The sequence below is a fragment of the Colias eurytheme genome, chromosome 13 (assembly GCF_061535395.1).
Source record: "Colias eurytheme isolate Ceu_HAF_F1 chromosome 13, ilColEury1 Martin Lab GWU primary, whole genome shotgun sequence".
NCBI classification, from domain to species: Eukaryota; Metazoa; Arthropoda; class Insecta; order Lepidoptera; family Pieridae; genus Colias; species Colias eurytheme.
Genome location: NC_142992.1, coordinates 502,054 through 523,533, shown reverse-complemented (window position 1 = coordinate 523,533; position 21,480 = coordinate 502,054). Strand labels below are relative to the sequence as shown.

At 34.4% G+C, this 21,480-nt stretch overlaps 1 protein-coding gene across 1 annotated transcript; it reads right to left on the bottom strand.

The window, feature by feature from the left end:
• Positions 1 to 522: 522 nt before the first annotated feature.
• On the bottom strand, positions 523 to 20,225 carry LOC149903183 (cationic amino acid transporter 2-like). Its single transcript, XM_090108666.1, has 14 exons — positions 20,091 to 20,225; positions 19,556 to 19,707; positions 18,983 to 19,111; positions 18,209 to 18,364; positions 17,563 to 17,667; positions 16,214 to 16,371; positions 15,513 to 15,629; positions 12,025 to 12,122; positions 11,326 to 11,462; positions 10,425 to 10,527; positions 9,783 to 9,904; positions 4,245 to 4,387; positions 2,924 to 3,032; positions 523 to 2,156 (listed from the first exon to the last, which is right to left on the bottom strand). The coding sequence occupies exons 1-14, from the start codon at positions 20,177 to 20,179 to the stop codon at positions 724 to 726; spliced, it is 3,051 nt and encodes a 1,016-aa protein (XP_089964792.1). The 5' UTR covers positions 20,180 to 20,225; the 3' UTR covers positions 523 to 723.
• Positions 20,226 to 21,480: the final 1,255 nt, after the last annotated feature.

Below are 21,480 nucleotides of genomic sequence, written 5' to 3'. Positions count from 1 at the left end.
AATTAGTAATTTATTTTTGAGCATACAATAATTGTATGCTCAAAAATAAATTACTCACGAGAATTATTCTCGTGAGTGTTGGTGGTAATAGGTACTCCTCGGAGACGATTGACCGATTTAAATGAAATTTGGTCTGAAAAATTTGTACAGAATTGTGTGTTGAAAAGTGGCTAGTTTATATGGCATTATCATTAGATGTTAAATTAGAATGTTATAGGGAAACAAAAAAAAATTTAAATTTCATACGTAGGAATAAAACAACAACTATTCATAAACATTCATTTATTACCTTATTTAAAATTAGACAACAAGAGCAAACCAACCATTCTTTTATATTCACCACCTCAGTCTTCAGGACTTCATGATCTTAATTATTGCTTACTTAAAATTACAATTCGTATTAACCAATCATGAAAACTGCTCTACTAATATTGAGCAGTTGAAAAAAATTAAATGCAACAATATGACAAATTGCGCTGAAATATTAAAAAACCTGGTTAAATTTGTCCTTTAGATAAATAACATTTTTACTCACAAAAATAATACATTTTTAACTTCATAATATAAAACAATTCTTAACTACTGTGTTTTAATATACAAATAATTGTAGTATTTCTTTAATACTTTACTATAAATTGTTTACATAAATAAATAAGGCACTTAAACATAAGACTAGGTTCACACCCGGATGTAGTTAACCATTTAAAGTCCTTATAAAGTACACTACACTTGATCGTCTTTCAAAGTTAATCGAAAAGAGTTCAGCACTTCTCCAAATTTTGCTTTTTGCCTTTTTAAAGTATCGTTTTTCTCAATTTTGGGCATTTTTGGTATACTTTCAATACTGGATGTGTCTGTTTGGTACGATTCTTCAGGAGTTGGTGGATTTGATTTCATTAACCTCGGTTTCAATGGCGGACCTCCAGATGCGAAGATATTCTCTAACTTCGATTTCAATTCTTCTCTATTCAAACTGACATTATCTTCTTCATTATCCGATTCCTTTTCTTTGTCCACATTTACATGTTTTAGATTATGTGCAGTTTTATTTGAGAGGATTTCTTTCTTCAAATCGTAGAATAATTGTGGTCTTTCCCTATTAAGAGCATTTAAATCAGTATTTTCAACAACATTTCCCGTTGAATGTGATCGTGTTCGCTTTTCGTCGCCATTTTCATTTTCCGTCGACATTTTGTTTTGAAAAATGTTATTTAATTTGGACATGAAGTTAATTTGTTTGTCACTGCCGAATATCATCGTTCCATCGTCACAGGAACCGTTGGATTGAACACTTTCTCTTGGTTTAGTTTCTTCTTCTAATTCTTTCGATCGCGGATTTTTAGTAGGTCGAGAGGAAATCGTGTATGCCTTTTTAAATGTGGGACTTGTGAAGAAATTTTCGTCTAGCGGTGGTGGTATCGGAATGTGATATTGTTCTTTTTCCTCAAATAGTTCATTTAGAGGCGTTTTATCCAACGTATCTGAATACCCGGACTCGTCTGTTCTTGAATCACTTTCATTTAAATCTTCATTATCGTCCACATTATGTACTCTTATAATAACTGTATCATTGTCAACATCATCTGTGTTATCTCTATCATCATCTATTGGTTTATCACTTTTTTCCTCTTCCTCTTCGAGTTTCGGCAAATCTTCTCTATGCACTTGCGCAATGACATCATATTTAGATAATACTTGATTACCCAGAGATGCATCTGACCCAGCATCCGATAATTCACTGATCGACTTCCTATGAGGCTCATGTACCGCAGCTTCATCTTCCGTGTGATCTTTTAAGCTGATAATTTCTCCATACGATTCTTCCTCAGCTTGTATCACTTGATCGAGTAAATCTATTATTTTGGCTTCTTTCTCTTCGTTGTCTTCTATGTATGATTGTTGTATAATAATATCTTCTGTTATGATCGGCATTTTCTTGATATTTTCCTGTTGTATAACCATCGTGTTGTCCTGTTCGTCTGTTTGTATGTCACCTCCGTTGTTACTATGCTTTATAGTATCGGGAGGTGTGGGCGATTCCACAAATATCTGAACGGTTGGCTTCCCGTTCTTACCCACGTGTGACTCTTCTATATCTAACTCGCTCTCTTCCTTTCTCTTGTAGCAGCAGATACAAATAATGTAGATTGGTATTCCTGAAAAGAGACAAAATATAATAAATTGTTTATACAAATATGCTTTTTTAATAATATATTTTATAATTATTCTTTAGTTTGATGTGTCCAACTTTTTTACTACCTTTATTATTTATTATGTATTGATGTAGTAAATTGAATTTTATTGTTAAAGTATTGCTTAGAATAAGCTCGTCGTCATAATATATTTTCGAGTATCATGCTGACTGCACGGGTATGTAAAAATTCTCAAACTTACATAACATGCCTAACTTTTCTACCAGGAAAAATTTCAAGTTACACAACCTTATCTAATATAAAAAAAAATGGTTGTCTGTAAAGTCGGTTTACTGCCGAAAGTTGAACGTGACAACGTCCGATTGTGCTACTTTGTCGCCCGTTCCGCGCTCTCGCTTGCACTTCAAGCCTTACATGGAACGCCTCAGAGCGAGGTAACGCCGCATGAGTCATGTTTTTTAGTGCGTGCAGCCGGCTCTATCGAATTATAAGACGTTGTCACATCAAAATGAATCCATACTATAATATTATAAATGCGAAAGTAACTCTGTCTGTCTGTCTGTTACTCAATCACGCCTTAACTACTCAACCAATTTGCATGAAATTTGGTACGGAGATATTTTGATACCCGAGAAAGGACATAGGCTACTTTTTATCCCGGGAAAATGACGCAATACCGGAAATCCCACGGGAACGGGAACTATGCGGGTTTTTCTTTGACTGCGCGGGCGAAGCTGCGGGTGGAAAGCTAGTAATAAATAAAATCTCACCGATAGCGATCAAGACGAGCACACGTAGCCACGTGTGCACACTGAGGAGCACCATCAGCGTGATGTTCACGTACATGCTGACACATGGGACCAGCGGCACTAGGGGAGTCTGCGAGTTTGGTTTTAAAATAAAAAATAAAAAATAAAGAAACTTCTTTATGACCTTAAAAATGTCACGAGTATGGCGTAACGCAAAAATGTCACGCGTACGGCGTAACGCAAAAATATCACGCGTACGGCGTAACGCAAAAATGTCACGCGTAAAGCGTAACGCAAAAATGTCACGCGTACGGCGTAACGCAAAAATGTCACGCGTACGGCGTAACGCAAAAATGTCATGCGTACAGCGTAACGCAAAAATGTTGCACTAAATTTTTGTCCAACCCCGATAAAGAAGTTTCACTTCAATAAATATTTCGGACAAATTCCACACACGGTACGATCTGATCCCATACTAAGCTTTCGCTTGTGTTATGGAAACCAGATGGCTGATAAACATACATAATATATAATTTTAAATAAATACTTATATCGATACTTAACACCCAGACACAGAGCAAACATCTATGTTCATCACACAAATATTTGCCCCGGGTGGGGATCGAACCCACGACCTCTGGCTTTGAAGGCAGGGCCACTACCAACCAAGCCAACCGGTCAGTCAAATAATAGAATTCTACAAATTTATAAAGAATAGAAATAATTCGATCACGAGGCGGGACTCGAACCCGCAATCCGAATCCTTTCACGCCAATCCGGGACGGATGCTTGACCAAATTTATAAAGCATTTAAATGCCATAAAACTAAAAATATCAAAATTACATTCAATCATAAAATTATTTATATTTTAATACTTAAAACTTGTGAAAAACTTGGCAATATGTATAGGACGCAATTTATAATGGACAAAATCTATACTAATAATATACAGCTGAAGAGTTTGTTTGTTTGAACGCGCTAATCTCAAGAACTACTCGTCTGATTTGAAAAATTCTTTCGGTGTTAAATAGCCCATTTATAAGGCCAAGCTATATATCATCACGCTAAGAACAACAGAAGCGGAGCCACGCGGGTGAAACCGCGGGGCGCAGCTAGTAGGTAATAAAATTCGTAAAAAATACACAAATGTCTGTAAAGTTACTAATTTTCCAAACTCCCAGGATATATTCTAAGTTACCAACTACCCTCGGTTTTTGTAACAAATGACTGAATCAATATGACGTATGTGAACAAGTTACACTGCCTACCTTCAAGAAAATTAGTTAGCCAATAGTAAAATAGTCTACTGCAAATAAAATTATTAATAGAAAATAAATTCACCTTAAAAGCCAACTCCTCTTTATTCTGCGGCTGCAGAGCCATTGCAACGATCAACAAAAATCCCGCACAATGCAAAATGGCCGCCGGTATTAGTGGATTCTCTATTCGCGTCAATATTAGTGCTGACGCGAAACATAGACATACTGAAATTAAAATATATTTCACATATAATTTCAGAACATAGACGTATAACAATGGAAAAAAACGACATTAATAAAGAGCATGTGTGCCGAGCACACGTGTCAGGAGTGAAACTTCTTTGGCAAGCTTCAAAAAATCGTCGCCTTACTCCATGACGTGACGGTATTGCCATAATGCGAGCTTAAAACGTGCCTAGAGAAGTTTCACTTCAAAAATTATATTTATAAAGCATTTGAGTACTATAAAATCAAATAATTTGGAAAATCCAAAAGTGCACGCCTCATAATTTTTTTTTAATAAATATTTATTAATTATTATTTTTGTTTATTTAATAACAATTAAACCACATCGAATCAGACCCTGAAAAATGAAAGGGTTCTATTCCTGAGCATACTCAAGCGTAAGAGAAAAAAAAAGACTCGATTAGTAAAGTATTTCGGTCGCTATCGTGTTAACAAGTAAAAAGGATCCGCACATACAGACACACGGACGTCCAAGACAGAACTTTTTTAAACTGTTTTTTAACTAGTTTAAATAACAAAAATGACATCAAAAATATCATGAACGTTAAAAATAGTGTTTTTTCTTAATATGTGTGTGTATGTATTATCTTACAAGTGCAATGTATGGCAAGCTTTGTGTTCTCTCTGGCTCTTTGTGAAAGGAATCTGGAAGAAATAAAAGCTGTTCATGCCACAAAAATACAAGAGCTTGAAGAAAGATAACGTGAAAATGCTGAACTTAAATCTACAATTATTTCTTTACGCCAAGAGCTTGATTTTCGTTCACAAGCATTCTTAATAAATGAAGTGGAAGTAATGGGCATAGAGGAGGAATCATCTGAAAACCCCATTCACTTAGCTATGACGACGGCCAACAAAATAGGATTAAATATCACGGAAACCGATCTTGACAACGTTACTAGAGCAGGTCCACGCCAACACGTTAAAGACTCGAATTGTGATTCCAGTAATGTGGCTCAGCCTCGTCCATTAATAATCCGCTTCACTCGCAAAATCGTTCGCGATTTGTTCCTAAAAGCTGGAAGATCACGTCGAACGTTGCATAGTAAGGACATTGTAGGACATGGACCGGAGCGAAAAGTCTACGTAAACGAGCGTCTCACGCGTGAAAAAAGGCAATTATTTCGAGACACCAGAAGAGCAGCTACCGATGCAAACTTTAAATACTGCTGGACTAGAAATGGCTCCATTTATATTCGTAAGCGTACTGGGTGTCCTGCAATCAAAATCCAGTCTAACAGCGATTTGCTTCGTATGCCTTTTCATTCTGGTGACTAGTAGTATAATTGCTCCAGTCAACTATCATAAAGCTATTTTTTGTATTAATTTGTGTACCTTGCTACTTATCTATTTAATGGGGTTATGTATGTCTATTATTGTTGTATATACTTCAAAATGGCTTATTATTATTAAGAGTTCGCTTGTTTATTATTATATACTTTTTTTTATACTGCTTAAATTGATTACAATTGCACTGCTTTTCAAAGTCTGCTTTGATACCTTACCAGATCTTAGGTTTTTCCGATGCTGCTCCAGTCTTAACACTTACCTATGGCCGTCTTAGATGTAATTGGTGAAATTGACAATTCCCATAGCATAGTATGTCATAATATAATCGCTCCTGAACAGTCCTCTCAAATTCTCAACAAATATAATGTTCGAATTTTATGCAGTAATATCAGAAGTTTAAATAAAAATTTCCTCCCTTTCCAGGTTAGTTTAAAGAGATTCTCTATCAGTTTTGATGTAATTGTATTTACTGAATGTTGGCTTCCACTTGCATCTATCATCCCTCAAATAGATGGTTACACCTCGTACTGCACAACAAACCATAAAACTAAGGCTGGCGGCGTTGTGGTGTATATCAGAGATAGTTGGATGGTAACAGTTACCGAACTATCTGTAGAGGAATCTGAATGTTTATCTATAGAAATCCCTGATAGGAATACTCATCTTATCGCTATATATCGTTCTCCCTCTCTTAACCCTAAACCTTTTCTTGAGTCTATTTCCGAGGTTTTAAAAGACGTAAAGGGTTTTACTTGTAAAATACTAACAGGGGACATAAATATCGATATATTAGATACTTCCAGGACCACCGATTTAACATCTGAATATATCTCTCGTTTGACTGAATTAGGTTACCTCAGTGCAATCAATATGCCGACTCATAACAAAACATGTTTGGATCATTTCTTTGTACAAACAGAGTACTCTGGAGAATCGTTTGTCTGTTCATCTGACGTAACTGATCATGACCTCATAATTCTTGGGATCTTAACCTCCCACAAGAATTCTGCTAAACACAGAAGACTCAGGCAAAAGATAGACGTCGAAGGCATCATTCAAGATCTTAAGGAATTAACTTGGAGTGAAGTCTTAAATTCCGATTGTGTCACAGAAGCAACTAATATGTTTATGACTACCATTACTAACTCTGTAAAAAATCACACTAAAACTATTTGCATTAGTAGACGTAAAAATAACCTGCAAAACTGGATGACACCTGGACTTATACGCTGCAGTAGAACTAAGGATAAGCTCCACTCTCTTTCTAGACTAGACCCCAATAACGAAGAGAAAAGATTAGTTTTCACGAGATACAGAAACTTTTATATTACCTTGTTGCGTCGGCTAAAGAATGCTTATGATTCGAAGATTCTTCTTGAAGCTGAAAATAAACCTCGAACATTTTGGAAAACAATTAAAACCGTGACTGGCTCCGACAAGAAAAGAAAGGTCTCTGAAGAACTGCTTAACCTTGAACGTAATCCGATCCACTCGCTTAACACTTGTAACCAGTACTTTTCATCAATAGGCCAAAAATTGGCTAGCGCTACGTTAAATAAAACCAATGAAACGGAGATGTCTCTAGCTTCTAAAGTAACCTTGAAAAGCACTCCTGTAAACTCTTTCTTCATTGAACCAACTGATTGTCACGAAATCCATTGTATCATTAAATCACTTAGTAACAGTAGCAGTCCAGGATATGATGGTATGAATAATAGACTAATTAAATCAATTGCACTTTACATTCTCGAGCCTCTAACAGCTATAATTAATTTGAGTATCGCAAAGGGAGTTTTCCCCGAACCATGGAAGACCGCTATAATTACCCCCATCCATAAAGAAGGTAGTCGTAGCGATCCATGTAACTATAGACCCATATCGTTGCTGTCAACTTTCTCAAAAATATTGGAACGTTGTATTAGTAAGAGACTGATCAAATACTTAGAGTCTAACAAACTATTGGCGGATGTACAGTTTGGCTTCCGAAAAGCTAAGTCAACGGAAGATGCTGTTAGCCACCTGATAAACTTAGTGTCCTCTCACTTGGACAAGGGTAGAGCTTGCACAGGTGTTTTCCTTGATCTCAAAAAGGCGTTCGACACGGTATCTATACCAATTTTGCTTCGGAAACTGGAATGTATGGGAATAAGAGGTTGTGCTTTGGATTGGTTTCAAAGTTATCTTACAAACAGAACTCAACAACTTAAAGTTGAATCTTTTCTTAGTAAGCCTGAACACGTCTCTTTCGGTGTCCCGCAAGGGAGCATTCTTGGGCCGACTCTTTTTCTCATATACATCAATGACCTAATTTCATTGTCTCTTGATCAGGCTGATATGATTTGTTACGCAGATGACACGGCCCTGGTCTTCCATGGCTCAACTTGGAAGAAATGTATATCGGCCGCTGAGCATGGTCTCTCGCAAGTAGCAACATGGCTACATAACAACCTCCTCACTTTAAATACTCAAAAAACTAAATTTTTAAGGTTTCACAAAACTGCTAGATCAGCGCCCAAAGATAACACCCCTCTTTTCATACATACTTGTTCAATGAGCTCCGTTGATGGCATGAGACTTTGTTCTTGTGTCTCTATCGATGGATCTCAGGACACAAGATACTTGGGTGTCTTGATTGATGATCGTCTCTCCTTTCGACCGCATATAAACGTAACTGCTGAACGTACAAGGAAACTAATATATATCATGAAGAACCTCCGGAATAAAGTTACTCTGGATATTCTGATGAGGATTTACAAAGTATTATGCCAACCTATTATAACTTACTGCGTCTCGATCTGGGGTTCTGCTCCTACCTCTACTCTAATAAGACTCGAAAGAGCTCAGAGATCGGTACTTAAAGTCATGTTAAAAAAACCCTTTCGTTTCCCAACCTCGTCACTCTATTCTGAATCTAAAGTTCTAAGTGTTAGACGCCTTTTCATTCTGCATTCAGTCCTTAGGATATATAAAACAGCTTCATCTAATCAACCATACTCAAATAACAGGCGAAATAACTTACAACTCCCTAGATTGAATACTTCTTTTGCAAAACGTGCACCGAATTATATGTGGCCACTTTTATACAATAAAATCAAGAGACACTTGGACCTTTCTAAAAGTAGTTACATTACTAAAGACATGCTAACGAAATTGCTGCTCTCCTGGGACTATGATAAGACTGAGCAATTTGTACGACTTCAACTTTTTTGAACTATACCTACTAGTTACGCGACGCTTGATGGGCCAGTGCTGTTGTGTTCAATAAGTATGTGACAGGCTTTTTGAGTAGCGATTGTTGTTTAAATTAATTTGACATATTTGTTTTTCTTCTATTCTTTTCTTTTTTTTTAATTTAATTTAAATGAATTTAATGAATTAAAATAATATTCTTATGTAATACTTGAATACGAATTTAAATATTAATCACATAATCTATGCCGCTCCGTTATAAATTATATTATATTGTTAATCGTTTTTTGGTCCCGCAGGACAGGCTTCGCCTAGTGCGGGGACCAATGAATCTCATAATTATATTAATATCAAATTATTAAATTAACTAATATTGTGAAATACACCATATTGTAATAATCTTGTTTGTAAATAAAGGAATTATTATTATTTTTTTTTTTTTTATTTTAAGTTTGAAAAATCAGATGTTTTGCGCGAAGTGACAGTAGTACCCACCTCAACGCTTCGCTTATGAGGCGTGCAATATTAAATTGACTTGAAAATCATTTGAAAACTCTGCTTAATACACGCGGTAGGTAGAGTTTAGCTTCAGACACTTTTTGAGCGTTTATACGATTTTATACGGTAATTATTATCCTTAATTATTATATAACTAACTTTCCGCCCGCGGCTTCGCCCGCGTTTTCAAAGAAAAACCCGCATAGTTCCCGTTCTCGTGGGATTTCCGGGATAAAACCTATCCTATGTGTTAATTCAAGTACCCTCTATATGTGTGCTAAATTTCATTGAAATCGGTTCAGTAGAATTTGCGTGAAAGAGTAACAAACACACACACATTCTCACAAACTTTCGCATTTATAATATTAGTAGGATAGGATAGGATAGTAGGACTTACCAAATAAAATTAAAATCAATTTGATAACATTAGAAGTTGTTTTAGTGGGGTATTTTTCTCCATAACCCAGGGCTATCTTGACAAAGTTGCGTTTGTTAATTGATGAAGAGTCTGAGCGGTATCTGCAATGAAAAAAAAAATAAATTTAACGTATAATAAATTAATAACGAATAATAAATCCCTACTAATATTATAAATGCGAAAGTAACTCTGACTGTCTGTTAACGCTTTTCCCTTAAACCTCTCAACCGATTTTGATGAAATTTGGCACGGACAATCTTTAGACCCTGAGAAAGAACATAGGCTACCTTTTATCAAAACACCACGCGGGCGAAGTCGCGGGTGGAAGCTAGTTAATTATAAATTACATATATTATGTGAATAAAAGATAAGCATCTGCCCGCAGCTTCGCTTGCGCGGTTAAATAATACTACCTATGCCATTCATCAAAAGATGCTCCTCTCTTTTCTTTTCATTTGTTGTTTATTTGTTTCTGTGTTTTATTCTTCCATTTGTATAGACCCAACGATTTGTATAATTATAATTTTTCAAATATCTCAAATATTTATTTAATCTCAAATAGACTTCTAACTAGATTCCCACAAACATCATTTAGTAAAAGTTAAAACATATAATTCTCACCGAAGCAATATGACACAAGCGGCTACAATAGTATATGAGAGAAGAGTTCCGACACACATCATCATCACCAGCTCTTGGAGATCCAAAATGGCCGACAGCACAGCTGTTACGAGATTAAATAATTATAATTTATAAATAAATATTATAGGACATTATTACACAAATCGACCTAGTCCCACAGTAAGCTCAATAATTAAGGCTTGTGTTGTGGGTACTAGGCGACGATAAATATTATAATATTTAATAAATATATATATATATATATATATATAGATAATAACACCCAGACCCAAGAACAAATAATTCAGTTCATCACACAAATATTTGCCCTGACCGGGGATCGAACCCGGGACAGTCGGCTCAGTAGGCAGTTACTTTACCACTGCGCCGCAACCGCGTCGTCGAAATAAATATAGACTTGCTATAAAAATGTGTGCGTGTACTAGTACACACGTAAGAAGTGAAACTTCTTTATGACCTTATTTTTCAAAAAATAATTTACTACATATATACAACTGTAAAGTTGTCTGTAAGAAATACGTCGAATCACGCGTGGTAGGGATAAGAAAAAGATGGCGCGTAACGGAAAAATGTCACGCGTTTTTTCGTTACGCGTGTCATTTTTCCGTTACGCGCCATCTTTTTCTTGTTTACACTCAATTTTTTCCCAACCCCAATAAAGAAGTTTCACTTCAAAAAATATTTATCTTTATTTTAATAAAGCAATGTCTCAACATAGAGATAGTATGTGTCTCAATAAGAAATGACTTTTAATGCAAAAAAATTCAAATTCTTTTTCTGGTCGTATTTTCTTAAAATTTGCTTTTGCTTAAAGCTGTCTTCTTTTATTGAATAGGTATCTAAAATCAACAAGCAACCTAAAAATACTAAAACAACGTACCAATAACAGCAGTAGGCAGAAGGGTAGCTATCACGGGAGTCTTATTTGCTCGAACTCTGCTGAGCCAATGCAGTAATAGTCCGTCTGAAGACATCGCATATAGCAGGCGGGGGAGGGGGAACATTGCGCCGAATAAACTATAAGAGCATAAATAAATATAAATTTAAAAAAAATAGAAAAACATCGAACACGAGGTGGGAATCGAACCCGCGTCTTCCGCCAATCCAGGGCGACCGTGACAAATTTACATTTATAAAGCATTTGAATGCTTTGATACCAAAATATCAAATTCAATAAAAAAAATAACTAGGTAACTAAGTATCTAAAACAGTGGGAAAAAATTAAAAGAAGTTAATAAATTGTAGCCTGAAAATAGTAGATAAATTATGTAAATATCTTCATTCGAATAAATTTAATTTCTAAGAATCAGGCACTGGCTTTATATTGTAAAGTGTGTGTGTGTATGTGCGTATATACCTATATGCATGCGTGCGATATGCGTGTGCGTGTGTGAGTACAAAAAGTATAATTTCCTTTAAGTCATATTTAAATTAAATCAATTCGCCAATTTATCCAAGCCAAGCTGGCATATACAATACGACTTGAAATTTAACTACATATGAAGCTTCTATCAAAAACAACCGATTAACTATCAACGTCCCAACACACAAATCAAAATCAAATTAAAATTCAACTCACCTAGCAGAGATCCCAAAAACAGCTCCAACAGAAACGATCCATCTCGCCCACTCCCACCCCACTTGGCTGAACACAGTCGCCACTGATGCCACTACATCCTAAAAAGTATTTTAAAAGTAAGTCCTTTTTTAATAGATAGAGTGATTGAGAAAGGTTTTCATATTATAATAGGTATATAATTTACTAGCAGTTTTCCCTGCAGTTTTAAGCATAAGTGCTTCGCTCCTGTTGGTCTTGGAAGATAGCCTTCCTCGATAAATATCTAACACCGCAAGAATTTTTCAAATCGGACCGGTAGTTCCTGAGATTAGCGCGTTCAAACAAACAAACTCTTTAGCTTTATAATATTAGTATAGATTAAGTTTTAGACAAATCGGGCGAAGCTCAGATGTGAAGCTATATAAGTTAAGATAGCCAGGGAATAAACCTTCTATCTAATTATCGCAATTAATAATCTCGCACAATCTTTTGTTTGATAATAAATAATAATCGTCGTTCTACTGATGGTGCTTTATTGTAATGAAATATCACCGTGTAAAGCGCTGACTCAGTATAGTCAGTTCTTTAAAGAAACGAATCTTCAATGGCGGCGCTTATCATTCCCTCTCGCTCACACACGGCCGTACGGTATGCAAAAAAAATGGAAAAATAAAATCACTAAAATGTATTTGATTTTCCCTATAATAGTTTTTATCATAAATTTACAATGACAATTATGCATTTGCGAAAGTAAATAATGTTTTATTGGAATTTGACAAAATATGTTCTTTGGGAAAAGTTGTTCAGTTTTATGGGCTTATTACAAGTATTATGGGGATTTTATTACATTCTGTATACGTAAATATGATAATTCATATAAATACACAAATACAATAACAAAAAAGTTTGTCAACTAACAATTTGAAATAATTAATAAAATAATTATCAATTTACGTTATTTTTATTTTCTTTTTTGCTGATCCTACCATCTGTCAAAGTCAGCTTTGGCCGCCATTGAAGATTCGTTTCTTTATTGAACTGACTTATATGTATATTGCGTAACTAGCCGATAAAGCATTTATTCATTCTAACATAATAATATATTAATTTTTACTTATTTAAATAAAACCAGCTGTTCACCTAACAAACTAATTTTAAAATTAGGTATTTTTATTAAACTATAACATTCGCCTTAATCTTCTTAAAAATATGACAACCTGGTACATTGTTATGAATTTCAGAGCGTTATGTAAACAATATTTCCCAGTAATCTCTTCCCATTTCTATCGCCCTGGTACATTGTTTTGCGTTACGGGGCAGTTTGTAAACAACGGGCGTGGCTTGTGCAACCTATCTTTTTTCTTTTTATCTATAGTCAAATATTTCGTAATGTCCCTATTTTAATTAGTATTGTAAATTTAACAACCTTCATTTATTAGAAAAAATTATTAAAAAAAACATTGGCTAGCGCGGAGCTCCCTAATATTATGTGACACGCTCTATCCAAAAATAAACACTGAAAAAGACATGTTCTTGTTATATTTGTTAAATTAAGGATTACCAACTTATCTCAAAAAAATGTACCTACGTTTGATCCGCAGACCGCAAGATATTAAATTAATTTAGGTACCTAGTACCACAGACTAATAATAATATACTACGTATACAGTTAGTACCTACTGGTGTTAATAATGCACTTATATGACGACAATAATATTATCTATATCTAGTATTTTTACTGTATACAAACGAAAACCAAACTAAAAGTAGGTAACTCTCTAAAATCCGATACGTTTATTCATAAATAAACAAGAGACGTCACGCGTAAAAGCTATAATATTTATTGCAAATCTACTACATAGAGACAGGATTGCACACAAGCAAGTAAGGGGAGGTTTTGCAGTCTCCCAGCAATGCATGTTCGCCTGGTACTTGATGTTTTGGTTTAGACTGCAACTAGGAAACCACCCGGAAGCTCTCGTGAATAAATAAATTTAAATGCATTATAATAAGTATTTACATTAATAAATTGTATAAATTATTGACCTAACATAAAATATTGGTCTCTATTTACTTCAAATCAACAGCTAATATTTCTTATACTAGATAATATATTAGTTTTTAGTTAAGTAGTTATAGAATAAATTTACTAGCAAATATAATATAGTACATTAAAAAATATTGCTATAGTTTCAGGGAATGTGTTACATAATCCTAAACATAGATTGAATTTCCAATATTATTTATTGAATCAATCATACTAAACGTAGTTATAATTGTTTACCTACCTATTTAAGAAATTATGCACAGAAGGTTTTTACCACAGACTAATACATAATATACGTTGTACTTTTTTTACTTTTTTTATTTCATTTGTAAGTTCTGTTTCGTCTCTTATTTCATAAAATAATAAACATAGCGCATCAAAGAAATTCAAATTCAAATTTAATACACCTTATTATGTTTTTATTGTCAATTTATGCATTGATTGTATAATCTATACTAATATTATAAAGCTGAAGAGTTTGTTTTTTTGAACGCGCTAATCTCGGGAACGATTTGAAAAATTCTTTCGGTGTTAGATAGCCCATTTATCGAGGAAGGCTATAGGCTATATATCATCACGCTAAGACCAACAGGAGCGGAGCAATGTGGGTGAAACCGCGGGGAACAGCTAGTATGAAATAAATATTCTATGATCTATTGTGGTTTTATAGAGCCTGTTTATGAAATTGAAAACGTAGTCACATAGCCGATCGAAGGGATCTCTTTGCAAAGTATACCCGCCTGGTACTCGATGTTTTGATTTAAACTGCAACTATGATACCGCCCCTGCTTTCCTTATTATTTTCCTTTGAAATTTTACTCTCAACGCGCCTAAAGAAGTCTCACTTCAAAAATTAACGAAATCGGTTCAGCTGTTCTCGAGTTTTGCGCTTAGTAACACATTTTGGCGAATTTGCGTGAAAGAGTAACAACACACACACATCCTCTCAAACTTTCGCATTTATAATATTAGTGGGATAATATATTGCACGCCTCATAAGCGAAGCGTTGAGGTAGGTACTACTGTCACTTCGCGCAAAACATCTGATTTTTAAAACTTAAAATGTCTTTATGTATCATACATTGCACTTGTAAGATAATACATACACACACATATTAAGAAAAAACACTATTTTTAACGTTCATGATATTTTTGATGTCATTTTTGTTATTTAAACTAGTTAAAAAACAGTTTAAAAAAGTTCTGTCTTGGACGTCCGTGTGTCTGTATGTGCGGATCCTTTTTCTTGTTAACACGATAGCGACCGAAATACTTTACTAATCGAGTCTTTTTTTTCTCTTACGCTTGAGTATGCTCAGGAATAGAACCCTTTCATTTTTCAGGGTCTGATTCGATGTGGTTTAATTGTTATTAAATAAACAAAAATAATAATTAATAAATATTTATTAAAAAAAAATTATGAGGCGTGCACTTTTGGATTTTCCAAATTATTTATATTTACCTGCATATAATACGGCACCATCATAGTAACAACAGTGGCCACACTTGCGTAAGATATGAACACTATCACGAGGACAACTAGGATAGATATGGGGATTGAACGCCGTGGGTCTTTTACCTGAAATCAATTAATTTTATTGATGGTTAAAAATTTGCAGCTATAAAGTAAAACTCAGTAATATTAATATCATGGTAATATTGTGAAGTTATAATAACATAAAATAAAAAAAAATATTATGAAAGCGCATAGTTATTGTTTCGGTAATGAAATACAAGTTTATATCTTTTTATGAATCAAGTAAGTAATTTTTTTAAGAATACTGGAAAAGGGAGTGCTTTTGTCATGTTTACGCTCGCACATTACATTCAGAGTTAGAAAACGAGTGTGTGTGTGTGTGTTTATAATTAAATGAACTTGAATTTACCTTTGAGTGTGTGCTTGAGTTTGTATTTTATTTGATGATTGCAAAAAAGTGTGTATTTAACTTTTACTTTGCAGTACAAGTTCAATGCGTTGAATTTTATATTTTTGGTTTTATCGCATTCAAATACTTTATAATTAATATTTTATAAAGAATAGAAAACGGATTGGCGTGAAAGGATGCGAGTTCGAGTCCCGCCTCGTGATCGAATTTTTTCTATTCTTTATAAATTTATAACTTCAATGTATGTTTGTGTGTGTCTATGTCTGTATGTACGTACCTCCTCCCCCGCAGCACTAATGCTATCGAAGCCCACGAACCCATAGAAGCAGACCGCAGCCCCCCGCAGCACCCCGCGCACCCCGTACGGGGCGAAGCCCCCGCTGCCGAAGCCTTCGCCCACTTCTGATGATGGTATACTCCAGTTTGTGACGTCCGCTGGGAAGAGAAAGTAAATTAATTCAAATTCAAATCATTTATTTGTTAGAATTGTGATAATACAGAAGATCACATCATTTAAATAAAATAGTCCACACAATTCACCAAACAATTGGCATACAAATTTTTCACAATTACATAACATAATATTATATAATTAATAATATGGCCAATGACTTCGAATATTGTACGGTCTATAATTAAGTGTTGATGTGAACTTATGACAGGTTTTTTTTTAATTTAAATTATGGTCTAATATTAGTATCGAAATAATATATCCCAATTTATAAAGTAATTCATAATGCAACAATAAATAGTTTCAGTTTATTAATAGGTATATACAATTTTTTAACTAATTTTTCCACTATCTAATCCCGAAATATTCCACAAAACGCAATCTATATAAAAATTAAAATCTGGTATCCTTACTGTACCATCACAGTATATATTTAATAATATTTTGCATGTACACAAAAGCTCTGACTTACACACAAGAGTAGGAGATAGACACGATTATGGCACAAGGAACAGGAATAGAATTGAAATGCCATTTTTCCGATTAGCTAAAGTTAAAAATTCATTTATGGGTCAAGGTATACGCTTATACAATAGAATTCCTCACAATATTAAAGAGTTTAGTAGCTCTAAATTTAAAACTTACATAAAAAATGTACTAGTTCAGAGAGCGTACTACCTACAGTATTCAGGAATATATGGACGATAGAGACCCATGGAGGGTTGTCGCGTAAAAACCGCAGGACAGTTCTTTGGCATATTAAGTAGTTAGATATAAGTTACATATTATGTAAATTTATTGACATTATTTTAAAAGAGCAACTATGGAGTTTCTTGCCGATTCTTCTCCATAGATACTGCTTTCCGAATCGGTGGTAAATGTTAAAAATACTATGTAATGACGATTCGAAAGTGCTACTAAATAGTAGTCTAATTGAATAAAAGAATGTTTGAGTTTGAGTTTGAGTTTGAAAAAAGAGCGTGTGTGCCGAGCACACGTGTCAGAAGTGAAACTTCTTTGGCAAGATACCGCCCCCTTACCTACTTCATAAGGTGACGGTATTGCCATGACGCCTTGAAATTTGACTCTCAACGCGCCTAAAGAAGTTTCACTTCAAAAACGAATTATTCTACACTATAAAATATAAATTACTTATCTATAACAAAAACACGTACCTTTAAACGCTCCCGCGATCACAATGAACAAAATGACCGCCATGTTGATGACCGCAAAGGCGTTGTTTACAATCGTCGATTCGCGGACACCGATCGCTAGCAACACTAAACAAACAAACAAACAAAACATAATAAATACATGTAAGTAATAGTGAAAGTGATCACTACATAGTATAAAACAAAGTCGCTTTCTCTGTCCCTATGTCCCTATGTATGCTTAAATCTTTATAACTACTCAACGGATTTTGATGCGGTTTTTTTTTTAATAGATAAGAGTGATTCAGGAGGAAGCAGATGAAGCCGCGAGCGGTAAGCTAGAAAAGAATAAAATAAAATATACCTAGATATGTATACGGATATAGCTCATCTGTCAGTTAAAACAACAGAAGTCGAACATCTTAATAATTTCAATTTATGGTTAAGTAAACTAAAATATTTATAAAATCTGTTCAAAATAATTTGTAAAAATTTAATATTAAAATGTAGCGGATTATTTTTTTAAAATAATATAATATTGATGTTCGTTTTAGTGTATTTTTCATTCAACGTAGCCACGACTCAAAAGTTGGTTGTGTCATTCTGAACAGATTTTAATTTTAAAATTAAAATCATACATTATTTACTATAGAATTAATAATTCACTCACCACCCAAAACAATAACGACCGCAAACGCAAAAAAATCGAAATACGCTGAAAACGGCTGAACAGTTATCGGTGCAATCGACTCGAATCCCGCCGACATGCTTTGGTTCACCATCGAGTCCACATACATACTCAGACCTCGGGCTATGCTTGCTGTGCCTGTAATGTCGCAATTTTTTTTCATAATTCGTAGCATAGATAAAACCTATTTAAGTTTATATGGTGGATAAAAGGAAGGTTTCCAGAAGGATCTATTATCACAGACTAAAAAATGTGTGCGTGTACTAGTGTACACACGTAAGAAGTGAAACTTCTTTATGACCTTATTTTTCAAAAAATAATTTACTATATGCAACTTTACAGAAATACGGCAATCACGCATAGTAGGGATAAAAACAAGATGGCGCGTAACGGAAAAATGTTACACTAAATTTTTCCCAACCCCGATAAAGAAGTTTCACTTCAATAAATAGTTACTATACTTAATATAACGTGGACGTAGTCGCAGGCATAAGGATTAAGGTAGTGAATAGACCAGAATCAAGCTTATTTATTCACTAGCCTAGCTATGTATCAAGTCACTACATAATAATAAACCTTAAATGGGAATTTGCTACAGGGCTAACACTTACTATTCTCATTTATACAAAAGCAATGATTTATGAAATGAAATATGTTTATTATGGATACATAAAAGATACAAGCAAGATTTATCAAGCCCCAATTAAATTAATTCCCAAAAGAAAATCCCAAATACTAATACCACAAGAAACTCACCAAAAACAGCTTCAAGTATCATATTCCACCCCACCACGAAGGCTACAAACTCCCCCATAGTCACATACGTGTAAATGTACGCAGAGCCCGCTCTGGGCACGCGAGCACCGAACTCCGCGTAACATATGCCTGAAATATTTTTTTATTGAAGTGAAATTTCTTCAGAGTAAAACTTCAAGGTCGCGTCATGGCTATACCGGCACGTCATGGAGTACCGACCATTTTGGTGTCTTTGAATATTGCCAAAGAAGTTTCACTTCTGACTACTACTGCTGCACACACACGCTCTTTATTTAATGAGATACGTAGGGGTCAGGGGAAAAGTTAATATGTGGTTGGAAGGCAGGATTCTCAAATTAAAAACATTTGCTTTTACGTTGGTACGCATGAATTATCTTAATTAAGATCTTTTTTTAGCATTATTTTTTTAGAACAGCCATTATTTTTTTTAGATTAGGTACAAGATGTCTCAGCAAACGCAATAGGCATACAAAATTTCATAAGAAACGGTCCAGCTGTTTTGGAGGAGTATGTTATATAGAGATATAAGAGATAGAGAAGAAGAAATATCACCTGCAAACATAGAAGCAACAGCAGCTATAAGGAACGACAGCACTATAGCTGGTCCTGCGAGGTGCAGAGCTACGGAGCCGACCAGCACGTACACGCCGACCCCAAGAGTGCTGCCCAGGCCTAAGGCTGTGAGATCCCATATTGAGAGGCATCTGGAAAGAGAGAGGTTGAAAACTTATGTTCCTATTGGTAAGGATATTTAATACCACACTGTTAGGCGTCTAGAAACGATGGAAAAACTACTAATGTCACTTATCAAGATGTTTACCTGCATTCATGATTAGTTTATTGAAAATATTCGATACGAGATAAATAAACAGTGAACAGGTACGACTAGAGTATAGAACTAAAACTTTTTCTCTAGTTGCAATTTTTTTTATTCATAATTTTTATGTATTAACCCTTCCGATCATATTATACTAAAATCAAACAATGAAAAAGATGGAAAATGCATCTTCCCACAAGCAGTTACATATATCTGAATAACAGTCGAAATTTTAGTTTCCTTATATTGCAAAACAAATTTCATTGCCACCTTTTAAGATTCCCCTCTTCCAGCTGCTCCGGCTCGAAGACCCGTCGCCGTCGCAGAGTCCCGCAGAACCCCGCCCATTTACCACCCATTGGTCAGCCAGCAGATCTATTCTGCATCTAGCCAGTTTAGCATAACCTGCAACAAGTTATTAGCATCTTTGTATATACTATTACAAGTTACAACGAAGAAAAGTTGGTTGTTTGAAACGATTTAGATGGAAATCTACTGCATCCATTTAACAAATGCTTTCATCAGCAGTAAGCTATATTATTCAACACTGATAAAGGTTATTGTTTTTATCCCTTGTGAAATCAAGCGTGCCAGGACGAGACGAGAATCAGACTTTTGACTTTCAAATACGCTTTTGAAATTTTTCATTGTTCATCGGAGGATTGAAGTGTCAAATATGTTACAAAATAACTTGATATTCCCTAATGCAGATACCTATCTTAATGTAAACTTAAGTTATCTTCCATGTAAGCAAATACGTACGTCAGCAAATGGTAGCACACGTCATCTATAACCATAATCGGCGATGTGTAGTTGTTTCGTTATTTATCTCAAGTGGAATTAGGTATAATATTAAACTGAAACATTTATTTAGCAGCTTGACTTCATTTAGAAGCTCTTTTGAATCGTCAATAAATTACCACCGGTTCGGAAAGCATTTAGCTGCATATTATTATAGAATTTGGGGTAAGGGTAAAAAACCAAATGATTGCCCGAACCAGTTACAGACGGACAAGAAGATGGATAGAAGACAGAATAGTGGTTTCATAATTGTTTTTAATACTTATCGTCACATACATAATATACCTACGTTAATTTCATCTATTTAAATAGATATATGATGTTATTAAATCTAAAATTGCAGAAGAAAATGTGAACCAAAAATAAACGTTTAAAAAGCAGTAATGTTTATCCCACTTCTGTGTTGAACATAGATAATAATCAATAAAGATAACATTGCTACAACTAGCCTTGTTCACGAGAGTAGATAAAAACCAAATCTGGGCTTAGGAGTTATGATGTAACTCGTGCAGTTATTTTTTTAGAATTATCTACACTCCGTTGAAATTTTTACAAGCTTTACTTGTATATATAATATGTATGTATTTAATTGGACTTAAAATTTTCGGTGGATAGAAATATACAAGAGTATCCTTAAAAATATCATATTATAGTCTGTTAATAAACAGCAGTGTATAAATCAATAGCTTACTTCTGTTACAAACGAAAATCTTATATTGCAAAATACCTATATGAATAGTCAGTCAGGCGGAATTTGGTAGAACTATCTACTTTACGATAAAACAGGATACTTGAGAAATATCCAAAAGTAGTTAATTCTACTCGTATTTTGATTGAGGATGAAATAAAAAACATACTG